The 13089-nt window shown below is 40.9% G+C and overlaps 1 protein-coding gene across 1 annotated transcript in view; it reads right to left on the bottom strand.

Annotated features, from left to right (window-relative positions):
• Positions 1–7280: 7280 nt before the first annotated feature.
• Positions 7281–13089, bottom strand: part of MCF2 (MCF.2 cell line derived transforming sequence) — a 105020-nt gene continuing 99211 nt past the window's right edge. The window contains exons 26-27 of the mRNA XM_074278371.1: positions 12125–12231; positions 7281–10638 (exon numbers count right to left, since the gene is read on the bottom strand). Coding sequence (XP_074134472.1) covers positions 10502–10638; positions 12125–12231 — 244 coding nt within the window. The 3' untranslated portion in view covers positions 7281–10501. The remainder of the gene's footprint in view (positions 10639–12124; positions 12232–13089) is intronic.

Raw genomic sequence — 13089 nt, 5'->3', positions numbered from 1 at the left:
ACCAAGGAGTTGAGGTAAGGAAGGGAGTGGAGTATAGCCAGACTCTGCATTTGATGAGAAAATCAGGGGAGAGGGGAGGTCCCCTATACAGTCACACAACTAGTACATGCCAGAGATGGGACTAGAACCTGGATGACTCTGGCTTCAAGACTGGTCCCTCTACTAAATCATATTTCTTCTCTAGAGAAAATAATGGCATTAGCCTTGCCAATGTCACATAGTTATTGAAGTGGTAACATGGAGAGCACCATGAACCTGGGATCAGAAAGACCTTTAGTCTCAAACATTTAATAACAAATCACTTAACTTCTGCTTCAACTTTCTCAACTGCAAAAGTAGATAATAAAAAGAATAAAATAGCACCTACTCAGGGGTATGCCTGGCACACAGTAGGCATTTAATAAATGGTCATTTCCTTCTTCTTCCCCATTCCCATGCCTAAATGAACCTTCTCCCTCCAAAGAAATACGCTGTTTTTATGAATGACAGATGGTGGCTGCAGAAGTGAGTTTGAAGGATGTCATCAGGAAAATGAGTGCCTGGGAAATGGGAAGTGAGGCAATCACATAGTGAGAGTGAGAGGGTAACAGAAGGACAGTCTGTGTACCGCTGTGTACCTAAAAAATGACAAGAGAAAGCTAAAAACTCCCTCCCTCCCAAGCAGGTACAATGAACTGCCTGGGGAGAACTTTTTAGAGGAAGGTTATCAGTCGCACAGAAAGAGTAGATGTGAATAGGTTTCTATTAGAATGAATAGAGGAAACCCCAAATCAAGGGGATGGTGACTCCAGGGAAGTGCTGGATTAGAGATGTCATCATTGAGGTATAGGCAATGAATACTTTACTAGACAGAAATAAAACTGGTAGGTATGAATACATTTATTTAAGCTTTTGATTTTCAAAGAGAATTAACAGTTTTAATAAGTGCATCTTAACAGAATTTGAGTTCCAAAATTAGAGTGATTTTGTTATGATAAGTTACAACTAGAATATTGTCAAATTTCAATACTGCGGTTGCATTTGTAAACACAAAAAAACCCCAAATATTAAGTGTGTAGAATAAAAACTTTTAAAATATTAGAACAGGAATATTTATCTATAGAATCTAAATACCCTAAACAATACCCCCACAAAAAATCAAACAGTTTCATTGACTACTATGGGAACCAAAAAGACCCCCATGTTTTCTACACAAAAGTGTTAAATGCTAAGGAGTACTATATTATGTTATTATATTATATTATAAGTATATATTATAATATATTATCTATTAAGTTCGTCCTCTAACTATCTAGGACTGGCACATATGACAAATTAATTGCAAATCTAGTATTTAGATTTAATCTGTAGGGAAATTTAAAATATACCAACATATTCATGAATGATTTTAAAATTGTCCATGACGGACTGCAGCAACTGGACAATGTGAGAAAATATCAAGTTTCCAGATCTCTGATTAAAATCTAGCTGATTTGTTATACCGTTAGTACAATCTCACAGGACTGGCCTATGGTGTTAAATAGAATAGAGAAAAGGATGATACTGTGCCACAGTATTCCAGTGTCATTGAAGTGCTTGACAATCCCTTCATACAGAAACAATTGCAAAAAATGTGCACTTTTCATCGTACAACTCTGAAATCATGGCTCAGAAAAACAGTTGCAAAACAGTCACCTTCCAAACTAAGATAGAAAACGTTTAAGGCAAGTCAGATGGCTCACATTCACTACCACACACACACTACTGTCCCCTAGGATCTCAAAACAGGACATTGTATTCTTACAGACTGAAAAAAGTGTGTGTTACCAAAAAAGGGGAAAATCTCGAAGAAACACAGCACACATTGTGAAAAAACATTTATTAGGATAGTGTTTTTGTTTTCTTTCCAAAATTTAAAAGGAGCTAAGGATGCTGAAAAGGATATTTCTCTTGCATATATGTATGTGAGAATAGCTATGGCACACTTCCCAAAGTCACAAGTCAGCAAACGTAATCCATTTGGCCTTGGAACTTTGGGGAGTCTGAATACTGATCTCATAACCCTGGGTGGTTCAAAATGCAAAAAGAGGTGCTTTTATGAACTATTTAATTCTGTTTAAGTTTGTACTACTGAGAACTATTTGATTAATGCTCCATTGGTTTGCTACATTGTAGTCACAGAGTGAGAAGAGACAAGTACATTTTTTAAAGAAAAAGTAAGACGGAGGAGCAACTGTCTGCTCTTTTCTCTTTGGTCAAGCAAAAAGTACCAGCTGCCCTTCCCCTAAGTGTCTAGATAGAGAAACAGAGATGGTTTTCAATGAGTGAAGGTTAGATTGAATTGATGTCCAATTTGGAAGGTAGAGCCTAGAATGAATGTGCTTGGAAAAACAAAAAGAAGCCTGAATTTCCTCTCTTGGTTCTGAAGGGGAAGTGGAGATAACTCCTAAGAGCACTGGTACCCAGTGTTGAAACTGGGGTCCATTCCATCTTAGGGTGGATGTATTTGAGGCAGTGAGTACCATGGACAGGGCAAGGTGATTACCATTATCATTGTGCTATTCTTTTTCCAGTAATACTTAGGGGAAAATGTTAGTTCTTGCCTGCAAAGAGAGTGTCCAAATGTAAGGGGGAGGGGGAAAGGTTTCTATTAGCACTCCCTTATTTCAAGGGGGATTTATCTTTCTTATTTTACTCAAAGCAGCATCTATAAAGTAATGAAGCATGATGTTATTATTTTCCTTCCCAGAATGCCTTCTACCACAGAAACCTTCCAAATGTATAGTCAGTTGACATCCGTCATCGTTATTTAATGGCATCTATTTGATGACACAAAGACTGGGAAGGAAAATAAATAGAATGCCTCTTTCTTAAGCCCAGATTTCATAGATGCTTTGCCAAGAATGCTGTATGCATGGAGATCACATTTAAGGCCTGGAATTAACCTTGTTAAAGTGCAGATATTCTATGATCATGTAAAGTCTACAAACAGTAATATTCTAATGACTTTTTTTAAAAAACACAATTTTAAAAATATTCCACCCACCTCCTAGCACATGCATTAGAAAAAGCTTTCCTAATGTTTTAATACTCAGCAAATGATCAAGTACAATGTCTTGTGAGGCTGGGCAGCCTGAGTAAGAGCATATGATACAATTTCACTCTATCATGGTCCACTGAAGAGGGTTGATTTTCAGTCAACTGATTTGGCTATGGAATTTGAAAATGCACTTTATCTTAAATTATTAGTAATAATAGCTGGCATTTCTATCACACTTAAAACTTGGCAAAGTACTTTACAAACATACTCCCACCTGATCCGCACAGCAATTTTGTGAGGAAAATATTATAGTTATTGGTATCCCCATCTCACAGATGAGGAAGCTGAGGCTCAGAGTGGTAAAAATGACTCTCCAAGGACCTCATGGTGAGAGAGTATCAGAGGCAGGATTTGAAACCAAAGTCTCCTCTATTTCCAAGTCTGACTCTCTAGCCACCTTCTTACACTGCCTTCCAAATAATAACCATTATGTCATTGTGTGTGGTGCTCTGTTTGGTTACTCTTGGTGGGCAGAGACCATGTCCTGTGCATTCAATTTTCAAGTAAAGAGAGCTGCTTATTAACTGCTCAGTAAAATGATGATCACCACCAGGATGCTTGGATTGTTGCAAAAGGCCCAATTTTCTAAAACATATTGGTGGAGGTGAGCAACGGTTCCACTATTACATTGAGGGGTGTAGGGGGTCATGTAGTCTAACCCTCTCATTTTACACTTGAGGAAACTGAGGCCCAGAAATGTTAAGTGATTTGCACCGGGTTACTCGGGTAGTAAGTGGCACGGGGAAGTTTTAAAACCAGGGACTATGGATACAAATCCAGTACTCTCCTAACCACACTATTCTACCTGCCATTAATCCGATTGTGATTGCAATGGAAACTAATTATGGTTAGCAAAAAATAATGTTTCCCAAAGTACATGGGAGCTTAAAATCAAGGATTTGCCTTTGCAAATTAAGCCCTTTTCTGCATGCATGGGCCCTAAGTGGATTTACATTTCTTTGTTAGCAAGTGCTTTATAAAACAAAACAAAAAAAGGTACTCATGTGCCTTCAAAGCTACTGTGATTAGTTATGGTGATGAATGGGGTGAAATAAAAACCTATCACATGTTTCATTTCCGAGACACTGCATTGAATTGGGCTAAAAATTAATGTAATTAATTTTCTCCTGAGTTCAAGATCAGGACATATGGCTCTTTTCATACATTTAAAATGCTGATGTTATGGAAAAGGCAACTCTGATTCTTTCTATTCAAGATAAATGGTCTCCACCCCATGAAGGTCACATGAGAAAAGGAACAAATGTTTGTGACCTGAACACAGAAGTGCTCACCCATACTGCACTGTCAGTCCGTGGCTTTATTCTTTGTCAAAACTGTATTGCTTAATTAAAAACTGGTTGAAGCACGCTGATCTAAATGGCTGGAAAAACACGAATTTCGATCGCAGTTAAGTTTGCAAGGATACAAGCAACCTCTCTTCTTTCCTCCTCTCTTCAAGCAGAGAGCAGGTCAAACTGGGATCCATTCACCTGTCTTGCTCAGTGCTGGAGTCCACAGCAGCAGAGGATTTGGGGGCAATTGACTCATTTAAAAAGCATTTGTTTTGAGGTGGGGAGGTAAGAAGGGAAAGGTGGGCCCAATACCACTCCCAAAGGGTGCATTCTGCTCTAGCTGGTGGAAATTGAGAAAGGTAAAAAACAAAGTCTTGGATTCAGCCTGTGGCGTAGTCTTGAAATGCCTCTGACGCCCTCTTTTCAGTTTTCTAAATTACACAAATGAAATACATACAATTCAGACATTGCGTTGAACATGTCTGTCTTTGAAGCAAGAAGACACTGCATCTAAGGGACCTATGGCAAACCCACTATTTAGTCTTAATGCCTTGATCTGCATCTTGTGCAAACTTAGACCCAGCCTAGTTGAAATCAAACAATGGAGGAGCTGCTGTTAGAATGCTGATTTATTGGGAAAGGGTGTTCCTTGGCAAGGAACAAGAGCTATGTGAGGCCGGTGATTTGGTTCAGTTTGAGGCCATTCCAAAGCCTTACCCTACAGACTATGGGGGGGAACTAAGGCTCTCACTTACAAGGAAATATGCTTATTCCTTCCAGTGGTATATAGACTATACATGACTTACTTGTTCCAGGGAAGGTTTACAAGTAAATGAGTGTATAGGAAAAAAAAACTTTTATGTCATGGAGGAATACCCCCCCACACACACACACACACACGGAAGGGCAGCTCACACCCCTATTCAAATCATTAAGTTTAGGTGAACTCATAGAATTAAAGTAACCTCAAAGGCCAACTCTGCCCCCATCTTATAGATGAGGTAACTGAGGTCTACAGAGCCAAGTGATTTATCTAAACCGACTTAGGTAAAAAGTGGCAGAGTCAGAATTTGAATCCACATCTTTGAAATTCAAATTCCACATTTCCTTTGGCTCATCCTGTTTTTCCTCAAAGATAGCAGTCACAAATTAGATAAAGGACAGTGGGAGTAGCAAGGAATAATATGAGAAAAGAGTACTCCTGGTGCTTCTCAGGACAGAGGGGAAACATTTCTAGGCATGAGATTCTCAGAGGGTCAAGTCACACCTAAAATATCTACCACCTCTTTCTTGAAGGTTCTCTCAACAAGACAAAATAAAATGTCTCATGTTCTGAAGGCTCTTTCAAGCATAGCAGCTCTGGGGAAGGTGGGAAGTTTGGTTTTCAAAAGGAAAAAACAAATCTGATATGAAAACTATCAAAGAAAAAAAAAAGCTCCCAATCCCCAGTCCCTCAACCCAACTCACACATTGGCAGATATACTTCTAAGGGCCGAGCTATCCCCCCTGTACGCCTAATTGATATGCAGTCTGACACAGACGCAACTTAGTTCCATCTATGATGTGGCCTTAAAAGCAGCTAACAATTGAACTCATATAATACCTTTAGCTTTGGCCTTCCAAGCCCTACTGTGCCAGATTACACTCTGTGAACTGTTCCCCGGATTCACAACTTCTTTTCTTCTGTTTGGATTTTTCACAGACCTTTAAATAATAAATGAATTAATGGCCAACAAAAGTAAACGTGTGCCAATTAAGAACATGGAATATGGCAGCACAAATGTTCACCCAGCAACCCGGACCCTTTTCAAAGCTTCAGCAAGTGTATGCTCAGTGGTAAGTTGACCTTTGGCAGAGGAAATACTTAGATCTGGAATGCCTATTTGAAATGGTCCTTATTGCTTACTAGAGTAGTTCATGGTCTCTTTGGGACACAGCACCTAGTTAATAGAGGATTCCAGTTCAAATGGACAACTCCATCAAGACCCCATGTTCTTGGGGACTGTGCAAAAACATCAGAATTCTGTCTCCAAGCATGAAAGGTTCATAGGGCTCCCCCTCTGAACATTCTCATCAAGATCACAAAATCATTGACTTTGTCAGCAGGCTATGGTATCCTGCCCATCTCATATTGTTTTATGCTAAAAATGAGGTCCTTGACCAAAATACCTTGGTAATGAGCGCAACATAAAGTCCGGCTGAGGGGAGTAGACAGAATGTCTGCACTGAGCCAATATTCAGAGCTGACAACACGGGAGTGGTGGCTCATCATGAGAAGCATCAAGCAGGACTTAAAGCAAATCAACATAATGTATCACGGCTATAGGTCAGCCCAGAAGCCTCAGTCAACATAGCCAGATGGTGGGAGAAGAAGACAATGGGGATGTGGGAGAAGAAGACAACGGGGACGTGGGCTCGTTGCAAACTCGGCTTTCAAAGATCTTTGCCCAGGTCTCTGCCAAGCACACTCTTTTTCAACTGCTGGGAGAGGTCACCCCCAACACCAGGCACATGCTCAGACAGAGAAAACGAATACCATCCCTGATAAGAAACATGACTCCTTTGCTTCTTAGTGTGGGAGGCACCAAAAAAAGGTTGACAAAGAGCTAGCGTAAGCAAAAAGGGTAACTCTGTACCAACGTCCCCTAGCAAGAAGGAAGGAAAGGCATTTGAGGCGTGACACCTACCCTTCTGCCCCACCTTTCTCACATAGGAGTGAACGGGCATCCCCATTTTTAACCAGCTGATGATTCCATTCTTTCTTCTTACATCCTGAAAGGACTTTACAGTTTCTTGGAGACTGGAAAGTTGTTTGGAGAAAGTGTGTTATGGACAAGTTCTGTGACTATCACTTGGCACAATTACATTCTCTGTGACATCATAAGTTAGAGTGAGAAGCTGGAGTGGGAGGTATTAGATTAGCAGGAGTAAAGGGAGAGACATTGATGGTCACAAAGCAGAAGGAAGAAAGGCTTAGCATAAAGAATACATTTTTTATTTGAATAGCAATTCTCCTTTAGGCAGAGACAGAAAAGAATAGAACAACTAAATTCTGAATTACATCATTTCTAAGAATAAACTTTGGAAACATTTTCATTTTTTTTATTTTAAAATACTGCACTGGTAAACCGATCTCATGAAAAATTCCTTTTGGCACATATGAAAGGCAACGACTGTGGACAATAAATTTACGAACCGACAGGACTCTTGGGCTTTGCCCGCTACTACACAAGCTTAAATGAGAGGGTCCTGTCAAAAAAGCTTCCAAAAGCACAATAGCCTTCTCTGCTCAACCTTAGCTGTTTGTTAATGTGATTTCAAAACGAACCCATCCATACAGCAAACACTCCAAGGCACGCTGACTGTACTGAGCTCAAGAGTGGACAGGGAACAGAAACAAAGTATGGTTTGCAAGGGCCAAAGCACATCGATAGGAGAATTCATTTGGCAAAAGCCCTCAGACACTGTAATCATTTCAAAGTACAAGCCCAAAATTCAAATACAGAAAAAAACACACAAGAATCTCTCAATGATCTGCTTATCCACAGAAATGAGACTGAAAACAATATCCACAACAAGAGCGGGGCTGCAAATCTCTTGAGAAATAGGTTTTCCAGACAGGCTCAACAGCACAAAGTAGAGAGCTAAGGGTTAATCCGCATAGAGGTTGCACCAAAGTAAGGCACCTATGAGACCAAGGCACAATGGCAGAACCTCTACAGACAAGCTTGGCACCCAGATCAGGGTCAACAGCACCAGCTCTTCACTGGCCACTGCTTAGATCAGTGGCATGGAGAACTCAGAAAGACAGGTGATCCCCAAAGTCAATTAGATTTTACCTTTGAAATTCATCATCTTACTATCCTTGCAGTGTCTCAATCTTGGGGAACCAGGTTTAACAGTTACTTGTGCCCAGTCAGTGAGGGCTCAAGGTATGCAATCGGGGGGATATACTGCAGAGGGAGAGAGTGGACCCAAACGGTGGCCACAGGTCACCCCAACTGGACAGATAACCTCTGCATGTCTCATTAGGAGTCGATAGCCAGGCCGCTGAATTCCCCCATTTGTAAGCAAGAAAGGGTAAAGAGAAGAAAAGCACTGTCTTGCTTGTGTTCTAATAAACTGCTACTGACAATGCTTTTTTTTTTTTTTTAGAATTTTGCAGTATTCCACATCAGGATTTATGACTTGCCATAAAATGTTAACCAATCGTGATATCGGTTTCCCTTGCAGACACTGTGGCTGAGACAATGCCGAAGTTAAAAAGACTTGTCAGTTCTGGCTTCTCCATGTGTCAATTAACTGTGGCCAACTTCCCTGTGATGCTCTGCACATATTTGGGCTTCATATCACCACCCCCCCTCTTCTACCCCAGTCACTTGGTGTTGGCTCACAAAATGCTGATTCTTTTAAATGTCACTTTCAATCAAGAAAGCCTTTGGAAGGACATGAGGCTGAAAATCCCAAATAGAAAGCTGTGGGTGGGTCTATAATACATCCCCAAGTTTAAGAGAAGCATCTATGCCATTGTCTCCTTTCCTTCAGCCTAAAAAGTATCACACTGGGTTGGTCCCATCAACCATCTGGCCCAAGATTCTGTCTCTAGAAAGGGTCCTTCCTAGACTGTCTCTTTTCTCTGTCCCCCGACTAAAGTTTAGAATACTCTCTTCCTCTTGCCATCCCTGACTCTCTTCAAGGCTCAGTTAAGGTCCCAACTTCCACATGAGGGCATAGGTTGACTTGTATTTTACAGGCATTATATACACTACATCCCCCCAGGAGAATGTAAGCTCCTTGAGGTTAAGTGCCACTTCATTTTTGGTCTCTCTGTCCCTAATGCACAATCCACAAACATCTACTAAGCACTTATTTACATGTACATGTACAATACTAGCACCGGGGAATAAAAAATGAAATGGTCATTACCCTCAAAGAGCTTATATTCCAAGGACATCGTGGTAGCCACAACATCGACACAGTAAAATGAGGGAATGGTGACTGTACTCTGCACTGCTACTTCAGAAAGTTAGGGCTATTCCCCTCAAAATAGCTCCAATCCTACCTATTCCAATGGCCCATTATCGATCAGCCAAGGATATATCCTACTGGGGTGATGGACTCCAAATATTTGCTGTCTTGTTGTAGAACATATTCTTTGGGGCTGATTCTTTAAACTGAAAACACTGTACTAAGATAGGCAGTGTTGCAAAGTGGCTAATGTGCTGGCCCTCCAGTCAGGGAGTTCTGAGATCTGATACCTCTGATCTTGTGAGCTGCATGGCCTGAGCAGGTAACATCACTTTTCTGAATCTCATTTTCCTGGTCTTTAAAAGAGGGAAAGTAGCACCTACCCTTCTGGGATGGTTGTAATGCCCAAACAAGAGAAGAGAAATGCCAAATATTATAACTATTCTTATCCTCTGGTTCAATCCCTTAATTTTACAGTTCGGATTCTGGGAGGAAGTGTGAAGGAAGGAGTTTCAACAGGCTGAGATTCGGTGGCAGAGCATTGTAGACGACTCGATGGAAGGAACCCTGGACTGTGAATTAAGATAATAATGTAGTTCGAACAGTTGGGAATTTGGGATGTTCAGTTTATCAAAATCCTTCCTTAGTACATTTATCTGGAGACAGACCTTGTTATTAATCCATCCCATTCCTACCCTGTATTGTTTTTTTGTGGTTGAACATGATAAAACATTTATTGATTTGTTATTTGAGAGCCAACACTCTGGAGTCCCAGTGGTAGCTTTGATCTACTAATAAGACAAAAGGCAATTATTTGTAAAGCTTAAGTAGATTCATTTGGTTTCAGCTTCTACCTCTCTTGTCTAGTTAGAAAAGAGCAGTAGAGCTTCCCAAATGATAACAACTGGCCAATTCCAAATGACCTGGGATAGGATACTCAGTGGACAGACCTGAAATTCTAAATCACTGATATGGTCAACCTCAGGGGGAGTTCTCTATATGGAGACAAAGTAGGATCACGCATGGGGTACTTCCACGCAGTTAACGATACAATTGGTTTCACACTGTCTGCATGGAGTATGCCTAATGAACTCAATGATATAGAGAAATCCCTCACCAAGGTTGGCCCCCATTTTCTCACTTAACTTGGCCTCGGCACCTTTTATTTCAACGTATCATCACTAACCAATTGGCTCCCATCTTCCTCCTCTGTGTCTGAACAAGCCAACAGGAAGCTACTGTTGACCCATTCCTCCAGGTTGTCCCTGAGTTCCGCAGTCAGTGATGTCCCTGAGGAACCTGAAAGAGAAATACAAAAAACTGAAGCTTCTGACTTCTGTCTTGCTTCTGTTGTGAGTCGCCATTTTATACACAAGCACTGACTTAGGAAGCTTTCTTAGTACAAGTTGAGAACCTTTTTATGGCAAAACTTCAAATGTGAATTCCACAAGTTTGGCCTGGCTGGTTGATGTTGCAACTAGTCACATTAATGGTTTAAGAGAATCCAGCATTTAAAAGGCATTTTATAGGAGGAAGCTGAACCTCCCCAAGGGGTCATGTCATTTATCAGCACTTTAGATGGCACAAGCTTATCTGCAGACAACGAATGGCCAGCTGAAGATGATTCTTATGAATTCATTAATGCAGGCTGAGCAGGATATCTTCAGGGGAGAAAATGTTACCTGGGCTCAGTCACCAGAAATAGAAGCTTGAAGACATGATAGTTGTCTTCAAACACTTGGAAGGCTAGCATGTGGAACACAGACTGGCCCTGCTGTTTGGCAGAGGGGCAGAACAGGAGCCATGGAGGGAAATCACAGAGAGGCAGATCCAGGTTGGAGGGCAGGAAAAATTTTCTGACAATGAATGCTAGTCCAAAGCGAAACTTGGACTGCCTCAGAGAGTAATTAGAAGTCTCCTCAGTGAAGGAGAGGCTGGATGTCACTGCTCAGGGACAGTCTACAGAGGGGGTTTGTGTTCAGCTTTCACGGCCTCTGGAATCCCTTCCAACCTCTGACATTCTGCGATTGACTGGCACGGCCTTCAGCCCTCTCTGAAGGGTCATCATTAAAAAAAAAAAAAAGAGTGATTAGATTTGCTTGGTTTCCAAAAGCAAAACTAAAATGGATGGGAAGAAGCTGAAAAATCAGGCAAATTTGGGCCAAGTTAAGCTTGATTAGAGCAAAAATAGCTTAACAATTCTAGCTAACCAAAAGCCAATTGGACTATTGCTCTTGGGGAAAGGAATGAGTTCCCATTCATGAGCAGTCTGCAAACAAAGACTGGATGACCACTCATCAGCACTCTGAGGGAAGAATTCTTGTCTAGGAAGGTCCCTTCCTAGATTCTATTTGATTCTAAATAAAATAATTTAACTACCTTTCTCTAAGTCGATTTATTGTAAAATTGAATCTTTGTACTTATTCACACTGGCATCCCCCTCTCTATTAATTAGTCCAAATGATACTTTATGAGCTTTTTCATCACTTAGGCAGATTTATTCAGTTTCTAGAAAGCCATAAGGAAAAGGGCCCTGATTGAGGGGAGAAAGGACAGCAAGAGAAAAGTTTGTGAGCTCATAAATATATTTTTCACACTTTGCTGCACAATCTTTATGTTATCGCCTGGTGCTCCAGCCCTAAATCAGTGATGAACTCAGTTCACATCATAAGCATTATGGTCTTGGACAAGTATTAGAGCGATTCTCCAGAGAAACACCTTGAGACTCAGACCTGCCCAGACCCGACTCGTCTTTGGGAATGAAGGAGACGAAGCTTACACGTACTTTTTCTTGTTTTACTCTGAGATGACAGCGTCAAACTGTCTGCTGTCCCAGGACTGGTGCGATCAGATTCATTTTCTTCAGAGCTTATGGAGACTCGCTGCTGCATTCTGAAATATTCACCATGCAGAAATGATTGATCAATTGGAAACTTAATTCAATGCAACAATATCCCATAAGGCACATTTCATAGGAGAAAGAAGCACTGTTCTAGGTTCCAAGGAGTATGAGGAACAAAAAAAAGCCCCTGCCCTTAAGGAAGTTAAACGCTATAAGGCCATTTGGAAAGGAGGTTTAACAGCCCCAATATGTATCTGCTTAGATACCATCCCAAGAGAATAGTGTTAGAAATCCATTTGACTGAAGCTAGTGGATTTGGATTTCCATTGGAAGGTATTTAATTTCTGCCACTCCCATAGTTAAGAATGACATTTCAACTTGAATTAAGTTTTGGAAGCCCTGAAACAACTAAGCCACCATCCAAAAGGTCCCAGCTAAGCAGAGTCATAACTAGGATTTTTTGTCACTGAAGCAAGTACTCTGAAGCCTGCCTGGGCCGAGCAGTATGAAGAACCCCTCAATTAAGACTCCAGGCCATTGCTGCAAGGACATTACTAGGGAGACTGTCAAGGCAAGAGTCGAATGGGGAGATACCTTCGGATAGCTTTAGGTTCTAGTTGATTTTTCTTCACAAAGGGGTATGCACTTAATGACAGACTAGGACAAGTAGAAGGGAAACCAGAGGAGGCCACGGGTCCTTTCTGAGCCTCATCATCTGAGATGGTGCATTTGTATCCAGGATGATGTTATACATCAAACCACAGGTTATAAACCAGCAGGCTTCAGTTATTAATATGCAAGAAATACTCTAGCTCCCCGGGCAAGGATATTGTGGAAAATCCTTGTTGCTGTGCAGACATTTAGCTTTAATGAATTAAGTAAGGTGTGCATTATAAATGAAGTTTGAA

Source organism: Sminthopsis crassicaudata, chromosome X (assembly GCF_048593235.1).
Source record: "Sminthopsis crassicaudata isolate SCR6 chromosome X, ASM4859323v1, whole genome shotgun sequence".
Taxonomy (NCBI): domain Eukaryota; kingdom Metazoa; phylum Chordata; class Mammalia; order Dasyuromorphia; family Dasyuridae; genus Sminthopsis; species Sminthopsis crassicaudata.
The sequence above is the reverse complement of the archived record's forward strand: the minus strand, read 5'-3'. Positions and strand labels throughout refer to the sequence as shown.